This window comes from Hoplias malabaricus, chromosome 1 (assembly GCF_029633855.1).
Source record: "Hoplias malabaricus isolate fHopMal1 chromosome 1, fHopMal1.hap1, whole genome shotgun sequence".
Taxonomy (NCBI): domain Eukaryota; kingdom Metazoa; phylum Chordata; class Actinopteri; order Characiformes; family Erythrinidae; genus Hoplias; species Hoplias malabaricus.
In genome coordinates, this window is record NC_089800.1 from 13,841,558 (window position 1) to 13,859,971 (window position 18,414).

At 38.6% G+C, this 18,414-nt stretch overlaps 1 protein-coding gene across 5 annotated transcripts in view; it reads left to right on the plus strand.

The window, feature by feature from the left end:
* Positions 1-18,414, plus strand: part of prkag2a (protein kinase, AMP-activated, gamma 2 non-catalytic subunit a) — an 80,554-nt gene that overhangs the window by 52,726 nt on the left and 9,414 nt on the right. For 4 of the 5 annotated variants that reach the window (XR_010795604.1, XM_066646828.1, XM_066646830.1 and 1 more), the window contains 6 exons: positions 1,695-1,746; positions 6,710-6,819; positions 10,253-10,334; positions 14,239-14,297; positions 17,204-17,249; positions 17,345-17,399. Coding sequence is in view for 4 of the 5 variants with exons in the window: in XM_066646828.1 (XP_066502925.1) it covers positions 1,695-1,746; positions 6,710-6,819; positions 10,253-10,334; positions 14,239-14,297; positions 17,204-17,249; positions 17,345-17,399 (404 nt within the window). In the remaining variant the exon portion in view is untranslated. Of the gene's footprint in view, positions 1-1,150; positions 1,225-1,694; positions 1,747-6,709; positions 6,820-10,252; positions 10,335-14,238; positions 14,298-17,203; positions 17,250-17,344; positions 17,400-18,414 lie in introns of those variants that run through there. The other variant, XM_066646832.1, reaches the window with a different exon arrangement.

Sequence of the window (18,414 nt, forward strand, 5' to 3'; positions counted from 1 at the left end):
CTGATTTAGAAATTAGACACTTCAGCTACAATAAAATATGTACGCATCCCAGTGGTTTTTGTAAACATTTCTTCAACACGATGAAACAGTTGTCTCTAAATACAAGATTCCAAGGTAAAAAGTCTAGAAAAACACACCTTCTGATGGTGTATTTTGTAAAAATATTTTGATATTAGTGTTGTTGTTAAGTGTTGTTATAAGTGAGAAACAGCTAATGATGAGGCTGAAATTTGTTTCGTCCGGTCCACCTTAAATGGTCCAACACTAATACTATGAGGCACCATTTAAGGTGAGACTGCAAATACATAAATAAAAGGTGTATAAGAAGCCAACTTCATCTTTAAACAGTTCTGAAGACGTGTTCTTCTCTGTTCTGTCCAGCTGAGTGTGAATTGTCATGGAAAGCAGTTCGGCTCGATGCCGAGGACTGTGCTGGAGCCTGCGACCCAGTCACAGATGTTCTGTTTCAATAAAGTATTCCGAAATATCTGTGTAATTTACACCCTGCATTTCTTCAAACCTTGTTTCCACCTTTCCAACTCAAACTTTATGATAGCGAGAGTAAAATATTTAGAAAGCTGTGTTGTGCCATCCATTAGCTTAAAGCAACAGTGTAAACACTTTGTGGACTTGTAGGCAATGTCTGTATTTGCCCCCACACCTCGAAATTGCCCCAATTTTAGCAGAGCCCTGAAACTGTCAAAGCAGTTTTATGACTATTTGATTATCTAGCAGATTCCCTAATGTAATGCTGGGCATTGTATTGAGGGATCAGGACTTCTAATTAACAAAATATATAAATAACAATAAAAAAGGATAATAAGATACCAGTTTTTAAATTTTAAAAGATTTTAAATACTTCATGTAAACTTTATGAAGAATAATGTGTTTTTGCAACGTCTATAACATACAAAGACAAAATATTTTGTCAAAAATGTACCGTCTAGCTTTGAGTTTTAAACTGAGATGGTATCTTCCATCTGCTTCAAGTAAATTTTTCTTGTAATATTTTAAGTTGGTATCTGGTAATGTTAAAATTAAGTGTTTTACGTTTTTTCTAATAACCACGTGATTTAAATGACATAAATAATGCGTAGCAGATTATTTTGACCTCGGAGTGACTATTTAAACGAGTAAAAGCGAGAACCTCCTCACGTAAAACAAGTCAATCTTTCTGAGGGCTGCTGCAGTAGAGCGGAATACTCCATTTCTCTCCGCTGGGGGGTGGGTCTCTGACTATATTTCACTCAGTTCACTGTGGAAGAACGAGCACAGAGCCCGAGAGGAGCAGGGGAACAGACGAGTCTCTCTGATGACTTTGAAAGCATAAAGATTCATAAAATGTCGAAATAGGTGCAGTTTGGACCGTTTTCGGGTTGACTTCGTTACGCGACGACGGTTGGGGTTTTAACCGGCGAAGAGGAGAGGAGTGACAGTAGAGTGTGGAGCTAACGTTACTGGAGCTACTAGAGCGCCACACGAAGGCTAACACTTTGGCGTTTATTCGTATGTTAAATCGTGTGAAAACGTGTAAAGAGACTAACTAACGTTCATTTAAGGCCGACGAGGCGAAGCCGGCGGGGCTTTCTGCCCGACTTCAGACCTCGCCGGGTCTCTACCCACCTCCATCTGTGGAGAAAAGCGAGGGAGATTATTTTATTCAGCTTGCTCCTGACTATTGCTCTCGCCCGCAGGTTCACGGTTTATCTGAAGGCATGCTGGAGAAACTTGATCTCGAGGATGAAGGTAAGCCTCTTAGCTCTTTACAAACATTCACAAACGTCCACCTGCTTCACTTTGGTCTTTCTTTTCCTGCCACAAGTCGTTTTCTGTCTTGCCTTTCTGCGTCCCTCCCTCCTTCCTTCCACCAGGTCTGTCCGCCAGCAGCCTGCGTTCATACTCATGGTAGCAGTGCATTCTCCGGGTTAATTTGTTTCCTCATTTTCTGGCAAAAGAGTAGCCTTTTATGTAGTAGATGTAGGTTAAGGCTTTACTATACCACACTGGTTATATTTTCATCTCATTCATAGCTTGTACGTCTCGATGCGGATTTCCCCTGTCAGTCGGCTCGGCACAATGCCATAGTCTTTAAAGGGCCAATATCCCCTGAAGAACGGCTTTATTTTTGTTCTCACTTTTTAAAGATAATAAGACAGTGGGGTATGTAAACTGCCTTACATTTCCGGATTAAATGCATTTTATCTGGGCTTCAAAGCAGGTTTTTTTTTAATGAATTGTTTTTGTGATGTCAAAGAAACCTCACACATTTGCATACATCTGCTCATAGACCTTGGAAGTCAAACGACATTGTGGAGTCAGTGTTGGCCATATTTGGAACTCAAAGTCTAAGTAAAGAGAAATGTTTTTGTAATGCCCTGTGGTAAACAGCGACTCTAAACCACATGTGTTTTGGCCTACATATATTTTTACCCCCAGAATGTGCTTTTGATGTATGCAACACTGTCTGTTCTGCCTCCAGCAGTTTAATTAAAAGTTGGACAATTTGGTTTCAGCTTGGACTGCTCCTTTAAGAGGCTGCATATAACGCAACGAATCAGAACTTGTTCATTTTACAGGCAGGTTTTGATACTTAAACTTGTCAAACATCTTAAGAATCTTAAGAAGACCCCTGCGAACTACATAAGATACAAGAAAGATTAAAGGAAAAGCCTTTTTAAAGAGCACGAGAGCATTCTCATTCGTGAATTAAATTAGCTTTCACAAAAACAATGATTTGCTTCTTTCTCATGACACACTTATACCTATTGTCTTGTAGCTGGAAGTACTGTCGGCCTACGGATCTCAGAACTGCGCTGTTAGAATCACATTTTGACACATGCTCTTTAAAGAGTCCTCGTAAAAGTGGGACCAGTGCAGGAGGGTACTGTGCTGTTTGTTCACTCTAGAGCACTTCCACCTTCTTCAGAAAGTAGTGAACAGGGTGTGCTTGTCTGGACAGGGGTGTGAAAATGTCTGCAGGGACTGTTTATCTGAGGGCACATGTTCCTCTAGAGTGGTGGAGGACCTCTACTTCCTCACAGTTCCCTTGCAGTCAGGTGGGTGTGTCTGTCTGGCGCGCCTGTGATGATTTAACAGGTTTTTCTTGTCTCCATTTTTGACTGTGTCAATTTGTTAGGACGTTATTTTAAGAGCTCCTGTCTCACTAAATAAAACGTGAGTCTGATACAACATAAAACCTACAATAAAGTCTTTTGGAAGCCAACATTAGAACATTTGCCTCTCTAGGTATAATCAGAAGTTGTCTTTTATTGCTGTTTGCTTCCCACTAATCATTTTGCATGTAATTTTTGTTGATTTGTGTGAATATTTGACCATGTGTTAGTAGAGGTCAGAATTCATAGTAGTAGCTATTTGTATTAGAATAATTCACCAGTGCTATAGTTAACTTCTGTTTTTACATATGTGGTGTTTTAGTTTATGGCTGAGTTTATTTGATATCTGTTCCCGGGAAGAAACGAGTCAATCTTGAGTGTATAGAAAGTGGTAAGATTTGCATGAATTTCATGCTGATTTGGTGACATATTTCCTGAAGTGTAAGAATCATAGGTTGTACCCTTTAGTGACTGATGCAAGATATTCCTAGGATAATGCTGAGTGCACACTTTCCAATTGCATTGGTAATGCAACATATTGCACCAATATTAAAAAGGATTTTCTTAAAGCACATTATTTCTTGCTGGCGTTTACGTGATCAATCCTCTGAAACTCTTGCTGGCTGTAGGTAGATAATAGTTCCTGAATGGCCAAGAGTAGCCAGATTAGTAGACACAATATGTGACCATTTAATGAAAATACAGTCATGTTTACAGTAAACCTTAATGTTACCAGTGGTTAGGGTTGCCACTAGTCACAGCAGTGCAGTTTTCCAAGAGAGAGGTTAACCATTTGTTTCGGAAGTTAATCTTTGTATTTTGAAAGTCAGGTTAAGAGCACAAATGAATTAAAGCTCAGTGGATATCTGTGCAGACAAAGTGGTGAAATTCTGGGTGTTAAGCAAAGTATTTGTGCTGGCAGCTGCAGAGTGTCTATTTTTATTTAGTTTACCACTGTATCTGTATGGGAAAGTTCCTGTTAATAAACAATACCAGCGTAATTGTAAATCAACAAGAGTTAGCCAAAAGTTTTGTAGTGAGAAGGACCTAAAAAGCATTACCACAGATATTTGATGGATCCATAAAAGGGAAATATGTGGTCAAAGTGAAGTCCAGAAAGCTATAGGACACCGTTTTAAAGGATGTGGGGGAAAAAACACAGTTCATCCAGCAACAAAGGGACCATTCTGCAGTAATTCAGTTCTTTGAATAGTTGGATGGCCATTTGCCAGAGTGTCATGCCTCTGTGGTAAATCCAGGCTACTTCCATTGGTCAATTGCTTGGGTTATTTTGAGGATTCTTTTCATGTGGCCTTGATTTGCTTAAAAGGATAAAAAAGCACAGTGCATTAGAATAAAGGCGCACTGTTTCCAGCGTGTCCTTGATAATTGCTTAAATTTTACCAGCAGTTTATGGGTTAAGACACTATACAAACTTAGTGTAGGCCAGGCCGTGCCGTGCCGTGCCTACCCAAAATGGTCAGCCAAGAGCTGCAGCTTAAAGTGGTCTGATTTTATTTAGCTTTGTTTCCATGAGCTAATCTTGGATGAATTTGATACGCGGATGCAAGGACCACCTCACTTGGAGTACAAAACAGACTGTAGTATTTCATTACGCCATTTAAACATTGTTTATACAAACATGTGGATGTAGAAGTGGATTAAATGTTAAAATTGAAGCTCCATAGCTGCATTCAAGTCATCTAATTGCATAAACACTGCAGATAACTATGTATATTAAAAAATAAATAAATAATAATAAATGGTCTGGGTCGAGTCCTGAGAGATGGGGTACACAGTTCCTGCAAATGTTCTATGGTTGTGTGCTATAGAATAACCCTTTCTCACTAGGTCAAGTGAACTGTTGGGCATTGCGCACTACAGCAAAGAACAGCTGCTGACAGACAGCACTTGGCAGCGTTATTGCTAAAGATCACTTCACACCGCACACTTGGCCCAGAAATCAAGTGCTGGTTTAAAGGAGCCGTCTGGGTTCATGTGGACTCCCGGGGAAGATGCGACTTGGGCCCCCAAGGCTGCCCCCTTTTAGCTACACAAGAAATGTCCCCTATGTTGTCTGGACACATCCCAGGAAACTGTTGAGTCTCTGGGAGTGCTACTGTAAGAGTCACCATAGCAACTGGCATCAGAGCAGGGACGGGGGACAGGCTCAGTTCACAGCTCTGCTACACAGATGGTTTTCTGAGACTTTTTTCCTTGCAAATGTAAAGATTATTCTGTTAGATTTGAATAAGGTCTGTGTAAGTGCCAGGGATTTAAACTCTTGCATCAGTTTAGTCTTTTTTTTTTCCTGCTCAAACATAAGTAAATCAACTCATCAATTTTTAGTTGTTTTTAAAACTTTAGTTGTCTTTTCATCTATTTTTTTAACGCTTCTTTAGAGTGGAGTGAAGAGACCACGTGAAGCTGATGGTGAACATGTATTAATGGTGCCCTGTAAGTGCAAGATGTATGCTGGCTGTAGGATGTCCCAGTGTGATTTTGAGGAGCGGTATCAGGCCAGATCAGACATTTATTAACTGATTGCCTTTAGGCTTTCAACCTAAACCAAATCCTTTCTTTTACATAAGAGATCACACGTGTCGTAAATGGAAAGCACAACCTGTGGCAGGACGTGGCTTTGTCTGCAGTGTCAATCTTTTAATATCGTAAACGAAACCAGTCCAACAGCACTTCGGAGTGGTTTTGTGACTATATTATTCACTTTGAGTATTCTAGCTTTACTACCACTTTGCTGCACTCAGTGGAATTTATAAGCTATTTGTAAAAACGTCTTGTCACCAGTTTTTTTTTTTTTTATTATTTTTAAAAAAAATTTTATTTGGTAAAAATAAAACTTTAATTGCAATATTAAGCAACAGCTAGATTCAGGCAAATTTTCTCTTAATGCACTGCAGAACTATTCACCCATGAAGCATATATTTGGACTGAGTTTAATAGCAGTGTTCCTGTAGTGGTTGTCTAGGAAAATACAGGTATCGGCTTGAGAGTTGATATCTGAGGATATCACAAAATGTGATTGGAATATGTTGCCTGCCTATAATTTAGGGATTGACCATTATAATCTTTTGTCATGTGGTCCCGGGGGTGGATGGCAGTTGTCCCGGTCTGGCTTACCAGCTTCTTTTTATCTTGTGAAATATTTCAACAGGAATAAAGTATTTTGTATTTAGCAAAGGAACGATTTCTAACTTATTCTTAGTTCATTGCGGTTTATACTGAACTTTGACAGCTGCCCATAATGGTAATTCGTCTAGTCTGTGCAACCACTGCTGTTTTGGCATAATATAACACAATATAATAATCTAAGCTTAGCTTAATCAAAGGCGAACATTAAGGAATTTATAAGAGAGAGAACTTGGAGCAAATTTGAAATTCTGCCAAGTAAATATTAATATTGAGACAGTCTGTCTTTTTTATACTAGACTGTTTGTTCAGATGCAGGTTTGTAAGTGTTTTATGTAAGTGATTATTCATGCTTGACCTGTATTCTGTCTGTGGTTTTAATGCACCATGCAACTTGCTTTCTTTCTTCATGAAAAGGACTTAATTGTGTTTTTTCTCTATCTTTGCAGCTGTTGAAGAGTCAGAGAGCGATATTTACATGCACTTTATGAAGTCACACAAGTGCTATGACATTGTTCCCACTAGCTCTAAGCTTGTGGTCTTTGACACAACACTGCAAGTAAGTGAATGTATATTTATATTTATATATTTTTTTCTTTTGTTAATAAAACTACAGGTTTCTAAGATTGCTTCTTTTATGGCTGGATAGGATATCAACTTCTTATGTTTGCCATGGCCTGAATGCATCTTAATTTAAAAGTGATAATACATTGGTATAATTTGTTTATTTTATTTTATTCATTAATTTGTTTATTTAGCAACTGAGCTAGACGTTACTTTTGTGGTATTAATTACTGTATATTAATTTAATGAATGCTTACATGAAAATTTTGATGTTAAATCCTACCATGCATTGCATGCATTCATAATATATTCAACTATTCTCAACCAATCCTGAGTGATAGCTGTTGATTTCAAAGCTAAAAAGTACAACCAATCAAACATTATTGTAACTGTTAGTTCTTTTGTGGAAATTAATTGTAAGGAAATTTTTAATTGTGCCATTATTCATTACAAAACAGATACCAGGGCCAAGATTTTTGTTTTTAACAATTTTAGAGAAGTGAAGCCAAACAAGCAAGTTCTTGCCAAGTCTAAGTTTTGTTCTCCTCATCTTATGACCCCTTTTTGTCCTTTGAATACTCCATATAAGTACTATAATTATAAATGTTGTAATTAAATGAACACCTAATTATTTGAAGAACAGCTGTAATTAGATATTAGGATATAGAAAAACAGCCCACCCCAAAAATTGGACCAAAGCTGCTAAACTTCAAGTAGTTTGTGATAGCATCAATGACAAGTTTAATACGATGGGAGCCAAAATCACAAGGCCACTCTTTTACAGTTTTTACATTATTGTAAAACAGAGATTATTGTTTTACATGTGATGAGGGTATGAAATTGTAACACTCAGCCTGGCAGGACTAATTTATTTCACAGGCTGACGTCTAGGGTATTTGGCTAAGTCAACTTGGGAATTGACTGTGGATATCTCTGCCTTGCTCTGGTTGCAGCCTAATTACATCACCTGTGCATTTGATGCAGTGTGAAGTATTTGCTCTGTCACTGTGTGGGTGTTTGAACCAACTGGATTCAGTTTCAGCTTTAAATGCACTACAACCTCAACAACATGTCTAACAGTGATGGGGGCAGTGGTTGATCGTTTTCCAACTAGTGTTTGTTTTTGCACCAACACAAAACTGTGGTTGCATTATTTCCAAATGAAAGTAAATAGAAGGGCAGGATCTAGTGGTCTTCATCGTGCTTCTGTTTAGCAGGCAGCACTACACATGCTCACGGTACTTGAATGCTTCTTAAAGGAACAGTGCATCTTTTAGATGTTATAGTGTAAATTACTTTGAGTGGAATTGTTATCCACCCCTTTTGGTGTGATATCACAGTCCTTTACAATGTGGTTATATTATGTTGTTGCCTTTCTTTGTCTCTGTCTTGCCCATAGCATCTGCTATCACATCAGCTCAGAAGGTGCAATAAACCTAAATGTGTTTAGGAGTTTCCACCCATTCCCTTATCTTAAACACCTTATCTCCCCCACCCCCTTCTTTGAAGACACATTTGGTGTGAGTTTGTGCTCCGTAGGGGCACCTTCTATTAAAAAGCTCAAAATGTTTATCAGGGGTGCAGTGTTATCTTTAATTCTGTATTTCCCTTGGCTGCTGAAGTCTTAACATCCAGAACTGGGTGCTTCATTGTTGGTGCTCTTCACTTTTACCAGATTTTGCAGCAAATCAAAGAGCCTGCTCTTTTTCTTTCCATCACAAGCTTCACGAGACTGAATCATGTATTTGTCTGGCAGATGATCCTGGTGTTTTTCCTTTTTTGGTCTTTATTTTTGCAGATGCTCTTGCAGCATATTCACAAGCAGTTCTCTGTTTTGATGTTCCAAAAGTGGCCGGGTTTGCATTGTCAGCAAAGCTGGATTAAAACCTGCATAGATCTGCAGTGGTTTCAAGCTACACTGTGTTGTTGTATGCTTCAGCAAGTTCTGAGAAGAGCTGTCAGTGTTCACGTATATTTTGCAGTTATAGTGTTGTCTTCTGGGCCAGGGAAGCAGTGGAGTTTTTGGTGTGATGTTTGGTGTGAGTTTGCCGACAACAGCAGGGCTTTTGCTTTCTTATCAGTAGGAGTAATTATTTTTTTGACTAAGATATTTATTTTTTTTTTTTCCCCTCATTGCCCCACCAAAGCACTGCAGTGTTGATTGTTTTAACTGCTGCAGCAGTGTGATACTGTGGCTGATCACTGACTCACTGCAGTGGTATGCTGGCTGGCAGCAGCGGAACGGAACAGGATCATCTCCCCATCCAGGAGTTTCCATTTATCCGAGGAAGAGGCCCAGGGGCTTGTCTCATTATGTCCCCCACCATGGCTCGATTAAACTTTAATAGTCTCAGATTGAGTTAGAACAGCATCCAAGGAGAAGAGAGAATCTGATGATTTATTCACGAGAGTCTCAAGATGCCATGATTAATGCTTTGTCTGTGGCTGCTGTACATTTGACGTCGATACCTTTTTCAACAAAAAGCTTTTTCTTTCTTTATCTTATTGGTCATTCAACCTTTGAGACTATGCAAATGTCACCCCAGTCTTTAGAAAGAGGGGAAAAAAACTCTTTGCATCCATCTAACAGCCAAAACACACACAGACATATATTTTTAAACATTCCATCTTAAAATTAAAATTGGGATAATAGCAGATCAACTGGATTTTTGTTATTGAATAATTTGCTTGAGAATTAATGTGTTTTTGTCTGCATCTGCTGTGTCCAGTCACAACATGACCTCACTGCCCAGCTCGGCCAATAGTGCGCAGAAGATTCAGATGGAAAACACTGACTTAATCTCTCATTGAGTATTTTTAGATGATGGGAGAGATGAGAATTATTTTCCCCTGAATGGTCTTACTTTATTTCTGGAAATATTCAGAAAATATGCTTGAAATGTTTCGAATTTATTCTGGGAAGTTTCTGATTCAGGGTCATGGCAACAGCAGCAAGGCCCAGTCAGACACTGCTAACTCCCAACGAATCAGAACTGGTGGGCAAGTGGTGTGATGGGAGCATGAAACACATGAGACGCTGCCACAGTTTTTCTGAATTTGTAAAGCGCAGCACACACGATCGACAAAGAGAACCCGTCGACACACTAAACTGGACTCCCAGTTACCATGGATTATAAATGCTGTGAAGATGATTTCATTCCTGTTGCAGTTCGATTTCTGGTCATGTCACTGTTCTGACCGTGTAGCTGCTTTTTCATGATAAAGTTTTGTAACTTCCATTTTTGATTTTTATGTCAAGTGTTAGAATACTCCTTTTATTTTATAAATTCTACAACAATAAATAATGATGATAATCAGCCAAATTTCATGCAATGCTTGTAAACCCACTGTTCATAAGCCTTTGAGACTGAGGGGGAAACAGATGCAGCAAGAGTTGTCATTCATTTTTTTTCTTCTCTTATACCTAGGTTAAAAAGGCCTTTTTTGCATTGGTGGCCAATGGAGTCCGAGCTGCCCCACTGTGGGAGACCAAGAAGCAGAGCTTTGTAGGTGAGTGCTCAAATGTCTGCTTGGTTTATTCACATCAGTTGTGTAGACTTAATGCCACATGAGTATCAGAGCAAGTCAAGTCATCGGCAGGGGATATTTTTCCCTTTTATAGATGCCACAAGTTAACATCCTCATGTGTGGCCTTTTATAGTGGCGCCATACAATGGTCTCTGTCTGAAGTTAATTCCCATACAGTGTGCAAGCGTGGCCTTGAGACATTTCAAAGCAAAGAAGGTGAACTTTTAAACCATAAATATCAGTCTGGTTTGTTTCAACAGATTCATTTTTAATTTTAATTATTTGTGCTGCTGTCTGATGGAACAAAGAAACCAATATTGCTTAGGGCTGTTTCGAAGCAAATCAGCAACGTAATACACAATGGCAAAATCAAATCTACACATGCTGAATATTTTGGACATGAGTTACCACATCTTGTCAGAGAACTTGTCTAAAAATAGAAAGACATTGCTTTAGTTTTTTGCTTGGAAAAACTGATCTTAATCATGTTGCATATGACATATGAGATGTTAACATGCCAGACAAACCTAGAACAACCTAAACCTAGTAGAATGTTCTTAACAATTTAAGTCTTTATATGTAAGTTTTTTTGGGGGCGGCCAGTAACTTTTTTGGATATTGTAAACACCAATATCAGTATGTTGGTAATTGATTTAGATTAAATGGTCTCTGGCCTTAAGTTAACTGATCTAGAAGGTAAACAGTTAGATGTGAGTTTTAATACTACAGCTGATGTGAAAGAAACTGTGTATCAAAAGTTAGAGAGATATCAAATCCCACTGCTATTAGTTTCAACTTCCAGAGACTTAGTATTGTGACAATTACATGCCAGTCTCCAGGGAATAGTCCCTATGAACGTCCCTGTCTTTAGGCTTCAGTGAGTTTTAGCTATAATCAGGAATAGTTGGCATACCCTCAGTGCACCCATGCTTGTCCTCATGATGAGATTTTACCAGTCTGAACAGGATATTACACCAACTTACAGTCAAAGCATTGCACTATTTGGAAAATGCTCAAGGCAGACTTCCAAACGGCTTTTCTAAGGAGATTAATGCACAAATATCCAAGGATCTGCATTCTAGGAATAAGCCAGCCTGGAAAATGCTATTTTTTTTTTGCCATTGGAACTTTATAGGAGGTAAAATGTTTAGCAGTGTGCTCTTCCTTCTAAACTAAAGGATAGATGCAGAACCATGAACTTCACGGTTGCTTTCTCATGGCAGTAGACTGCAGAATAGCTGCTTTCAGCATCAGCTCTTCAGCTCTGTGTCAAAATGCAGCGGACGAGACCATCCTCTGATTGTGACTGTGAGAGCCAAGTGCCACACGGGGCTGATGAGCGTGGGAGGATGATGCCTCTCCCCAACAAAGCTCCAGACATCTCCCAATGCATATTATTAGTATCTAAAGCTCTGCTCTGGATAGAGGCATGTACTGGCTATTGGCTTTAGTGTCTGCCATCAGAGGCTTTCAGTCTTGCTTTCTTCCAGACCTTCTAGTTTTTAAAGTTATTCTTTACTTGAAGACCACACTGTGTTTAAAAAAAAATCAGCCTGTTGAAGGAAAAATTTGAATTGATTCTTACTCTTTGTCTGCAGTAATGAACAGAATTGAAGTGGGTAACTTTCACCTAGAATGTGAGGTGAATGACAGGCTAATGAACACAATCTAGAGGGTGATCTTCAGCACTGTCAGGAATAGCCCCTATCTAAACACATAGGCAAGGCTTCGTCCCAGTTTTTCCTGCAAATCCAAAGAAGTCATGCAGGAATGACTTGTCTTTTCTCACTACAAGGATTAGATGATGCAGAAGATGTCCTGAGCCATAGCCTGAGCTAATGCACAGCAGCAGGGCAATGAAGAGGCCCACAGACCACTTTTGTTTCTTTCCATTTAACCGCAGTCTTGCACACATGTATGTACATAGGTACACTGCTCGAGAATGTACAAACAGGCTGTGTTACATAACTACTGTGCATAAGCTGACTCACCAGCAGGCTGCGCTTTACAAGCAGGTGTTATGGAAATGCTCTATCGCATTTTAGGGAATTTTCCTCCTTTTCTGATAGATGAATTTAATGTCACAATCTGCACCCCAGGTTTAGAGCATAGGAGTGTTTTAGCCTACCTTGCACATCCAAATATGATGCTAGGGCCCTAGCCGTGTCCAGACATGATGCAGCAGGCTCTTGACTAAGTGGCAATATTTGAAGAGAATTTGACCAATTCTCAAGCATTTTCATTTCCTTCATTTTGTATTATCTGATGAATTGTCAAGCGGGTTTCCAAGTAATCAGCAGTGTGTGGACTAATATTTGGACTTGTATTATTTTCATGTAGGAAAGGGTTGCTTTAACATTATTTGGTATTCAACCAAAGTGCATGGTGCAATAAACTGGTCAGTCATGACTGACACATTGGGCACCCCTGGCCCAAACATTGGGCTGACAGCCCCCAAATTTTATATCTCAATCTTTGCTGAATGTTATCCCAGTCAAGAGTCAGCTCCTTTTGCACACAGCAGGCTGAAACCTCTTATCACACATGATACCCCCAGCACTCAGAGTGAGGACTAGAGCGTGAACTGACAGTCCCCTGATAATAGGGCCAACGTGCTTAAGTACTGTTGCTTAATTTTGTTGTAGCATTTCTCACATGTAAAGAATGAGTATTTTATTTAGTTACTCATAAACCATGACTCTGAACGCGAAAATGCAAGGGTTGTCATTCTTCTGCAGTTTGCCTTCAGTTTTATTAAGAAAAGGACAAGATCTAAAGAGTTTTTTTAATGTAATACTTAATCATAATAAGGTTCAATATTTAAAAACATAAGAAGCTAAGTGTCAAACCTTTACTGGCCAGAGTTGATATAAAATGAGTTGCAGATGCTGTAAATCACCTGGTCTGTAATGTATTCTCTCTCTCTCTCTCTCTCTCTGTCTGTGTGTTGAAGGCCAGGTGAGCAGTGTCTCTGGGAATTGCTGAGTCACATTAGCATTAATGGCTGCTGCACACTTACCCTCAGGCGCTAGGGGAGACCTCAGTGTGTTTATTTGTGAAGAGGCTAGAGGAGGAGGAGGAGACAACAACTAAAATAGGACTTTAATTTAGGTGTGTGGTTTTAAGAGAGCACGAGAGTAGGTGTAGGGGCTTGAGAATGGGTTATAGGTTGCGGTTTTTAATTAACAGAGCTCAGAATACCCACCTTACTCACCGGAGAACAGCAGAGGCTGAGCATCTGTCAGCTTAATGTAGCATGGTTCATAACACCAGGCTTCAGCCACATTACCTGCTTATCACTTTACTTAATAGCAGCAGGTTTACCAGTGTTATAGATTTCCTGCACTTTCGCGTGGGGATCTGCGCTTCACTGAAGGTGGAAATCATGTGTGCTGATATAGCTCGACCCAGATGTATCTCATCTGAAGGTGCAGCTCTGTTTAGAAATCAACATTCCAGATGATGGAATAATTTCCCTGGTTTGTTTAATGTAACTTGGTTTACAGAATCCATTTTTATTTTTTTTTAACTTCATATTGAACTGAACCTTCTGCAGTTCTGTGTGTACCAACTACAGAACAACACAGCCAACGTTTATTATTGTTCCAGCGTCTGCATGGTTGGACATCAGCCATGTTATTCGCGTGGCTTGCATCAGCACTTCTGCAAACAAATATACACACATGCTCCATACAATCCACTGCTTTGCTGGTGTCATTCTCTGGAGAGCCGCTACGGACTGAAAGAACTCCCTGTCCTCTGTGAAAAGAGAGCACATCATTAGAGGCTCCATTCCTCCTTCCAGCCATTACTGTGTGTAATTTCTGCTGTGTAAGGGTGTTCTCTGTAAACAAAATAAAATGTCTCTCTCTCCATATTTCCACAGGAATGTTAACCATCACAGACTTCATCAATATACTTCACAGATACTACAAGTCACCCATGGTATGTGAAACCTGTCTTTGTATTCTCATTCAAGCACAGAGCTGGGCAATAATTGTAAATTTTATAGATGCTGGCTTTACATTTAGCATAATTTTTAAAGCTGGGTAGTTTTTATACCAGATATTATACATTTATTATGAAACACTTTGTATGCTAAAGACACATAGCATAACTTGGATGGACTCTTGTGCTCTGTTTAATATTAGCCAATAAGATTTAGCTTTTTTTCAGAGTATCATCAGACATGTACTTTGTTTTTATAGTCTCCTGTAGTTCATCCACAGATACGGTTACAGATGAGCATCTAAATAGCTTCCATAGAGTGTTAATAAAGTGTTACCCAATATTGATGTTGGTCATTGATCGATTTTGTAGAGACCTTCATGGTGCTGACTGGGTGGCCCATCTGGCATCATGGATGCCATTCTGTTGGCTGCAATTGGCTAATATCATTCTGTGGGTCATAAGGGCAGAAATAAGGTGTCAAAGGAGCAGTTGTAACTATTCAGTAATTAATAACCTCACTGTGATGATGTCAGTGAGGACCAAGTAGGCAAGAACTATCTTATTGAATTAAAATGTTTAACATTTTGTGTCCAGGAACACTACAACGGTAATAAATTCAGTTTTTATTACAAATATACATTTTAGTCACAAGATTCATGATGGCCTGATTAGCTACTCCATTTTTCCTCCCATATCTGTCGGTATAGACCTACTCCAGGGGCTCAGTAATGGTATAGGTGTAATGCAGAGTATAGAAGTCTGTATTGGTGTTGTGCAGTGTGAAGATGTGTGAGTATAGATCACACAATGTGTAAAGACTGCACTGCAGTCTGGTGCCTTCCTTGGCTTTACTCCCAAGCTATCAGCCTGGCAGACACAGGAGTACAGTAGATAAAAATACCCCACTATGGCTCCGCTCCCTCTCTCTGCTGCATTCACAGGCTCTCACTAGGATTGAAAGCACCCAGAAGTTAGGAAGACATCAGTGTTTCTCAGGTCCTCCTCACCTGTGACTATTTATTTTTTTTTTATTTAATCATTTATTTATTATTATTATTATTATTTTTTTAATCAATTAATTTTATTGTTCTAAAGCTTAATTTTGGAGTTTAAAAATGTGTAAATAACTGCTTTTATTATTCGGATACAAGTAGAAATCAGCATTTAGTTAAATCAGCATGTGTGCAATTTCAATCCAAGAATTTTTGTAAAATTCACAGGGAAACAACACGAAACAGAACTGGATATTTGAAGTCAAAAGCAAAACAAATACAAACAGTCATTCTCTAGGATTGTATACAGTGACATTTAATATTTCTTTCTGTCTTTTCCTCACTAATTTCACTACTTGCTCATCAATATTCATGAACTCTGAGACACTTTGTGTTTTGTTCTTATGAAATCATTACAACACACATTAACCCAACAGTGGGAGAATAAGTAGTGAACTTTAAAAACAAGGAAGCGTCCATTTTCTTGTATATTAATGAGGCGAGGAAATATACTTGCTGTCTCATCCATTCCACAGAGACAGGAAGTTGCTAAGGACAGTGTAGTCGAAGCTTTTCAAAAAGCAAACGAGACAAGACGACACTGGTTAGCAGACTGGCCCCTTAGCTTCTCTGTTGCTATCACTATTCTTACACTTGCACTAAAAAGTATAAAAGGTTGTCACTCTGGTAAACCTGAGTGCAGTTATAACTTGCTAAATGGGTGTGGGCAAGTGTGAAAAAGTTAATGTTTTAAAGAACATTAAGCAGACATGCCAGATATTTGAACATCAATTGTGTTAATATAAACAGTGTTACCAACAAATTAATTGGAATAGCAGAAGAGTGATTAATGTTTAACTGGTTTTACGAAGTAAAGTAAACATTTCACCACAGGAAGGATTTCTGCATGGTTTGTCTGTTTATAATCATTTGATTGATTTTTTTTTTTTTTTTTTTTTGTGTGTTATTTAAAAAAAAAAAAAAAAAACACAGTAAAAAGGCTTATGTTCACAGATAGCTGAGAAAGAGCTTTGAATTTTATAGGCCTTTAATGTCAGGCCTCAGGGACACTGGCCTCTTTATGTTGATTAATGTACATTGTCCCAGTAAATAATAGTTTTTAAAAGAAAAGCCATAACAAGGTCATGTCCTCTCTAGTGTGTAAATGGTTGGTTATTTTTAAATCATATGCTGTTTGTTCAGCATACTGTTCAGACCAAAACCTAGATTATACATTTTGTTACATGCATTTTCATCTTAATTATATGGGCGATGCATGTTGTTGAGGATTTTTTTTATTTATTTATATATATTTTTTCCCCCCCTTCCCCCAACTAACTTTGTGTTTGTCACATTGATAAATGGATCCCCAGGACCACAGGATGAATCACAGGATGATTTCATGCACAGACTAAAGCAATCTGAGCACATTTCTTATGATGCTGATGAGCTTTTCTGTTTACTCTTGTACCCCTCTCTCTCTGGTCGTTATCACACCACGACTGTGAGACATGATACACACACACACTTGGTGTCACATCATTAGCAACCTGTGCAGCTGTGGCCCTGCTCCTGCCCTGTCTATGTTTAGACCTGTGCTTTTAGACCTTTGAATGCGTCACAGTGCTCAGTATGCTTTTTAATTGGAGTCCCGGTGAGAGGTTTGATTGCTAGGTTATCCGTCACTATTTTTCCTCCTGTCAGGATTCGTCTTGTTTTCCCCCGGGACAACATTGTTACTTTCTATAGGAAATTAGTGGTCACCTCTCAATTGGAGGAATGTAAAATTTGGGCAATATTGCTTTAATTCTAAAAACATATCTTGTGCATAATCTCTCGTTTAAAAAGTAAATAAATAACAAATACAGCTATGGTTCTGTCTTGTAAAATTATTTTGTCTCATTGCAGGTGCAAATCTATGAGCTGGAGGAACATAAGATTGAAACCTGGAGAGGTAATAGATCTGTCTAAAAAAACTCTTGGTCAGGAATCATCCTCACTAACTACTCTGAATGACTGTGTTTTTCTTTTCTTTTTGTCTTTCAACAGAGCTCTATTTACAAGAAACATTTAAACCTTTAGTCAACATATCGCCGGATGCAAGGTAAGTCACTTGCAGAACTGCTCTTGTTTTTCATTAGTGAGTGGGTGGGTGAGGTTGTTTGTAGAGGGGTGGGGGGACATTTTCCTGATATTAAATTGACATTGCTGTAAGTGATGGTGGAGGTGGCTGCTGGCCCACAAAAATCGAACAGTACTCCTTGTAAAAAATGTTGTTTTTTTTAATGATGGTTAATAACACTTTAGAGTAGCTATGCATAATTATATGAGCCATTGTCATTAGCATAGCTGAAAGTTCCGTTTCATTGCTGAGAGACAAATATTATGGATTTACTTCACAGAATCACTTCACTACGTATTCTGTTGTGCTGTGTTCCCATTACTGAGATAAACAATTGTAATTATACACAGGAATAGATGTAAAATATCCTATGCCAGTCCATTAGTGAATTCTGTCTCCCCAGTTCCACCCTCTTCCATACTAACATTACAGCCCTATCATACATCTATATGTAGATCTAACACTGGCCTCCCTGGTGACTAAGGCCATGCCAAGCCCTACTGGCACCGTTAATGCATGTTCTGTACCACCAGTTCAGTGTGAACTTTACATGATACAGCAGCAACAAACACAATAACATGACAGCACCCCACTTAATCTCCCTGTCCAACATGAGACAACTCAGCCATTCCACATTTACAGTGCATTTCCCTAGTTAGTCTATGCTCTCTTTATCCACAACCACTAACTCTTTCAGCTACTCTTAATTTTCAACACCAAAAACTACACAAGCTCCAAAAAAATTATTTTTAAAAATGAATGAATGAAATCATAAAATAAAATTCTGATTTATAGATAGAAATTAAATCACTAATCCATTTTTCAGAAACATTCACTAGGAACTCAAAGTTTGAATCAGTTTTGCTGTGAGAGCAGTCCATTTAATTTTTAATCAGCCTTTATCTAGCTTTGATTGGTTAATGCTTAAATAGAAAGTAACATTTATATTTATAACTGATGTCACATCCCAAGTTTTATTCTATAGCTTTACTGTACT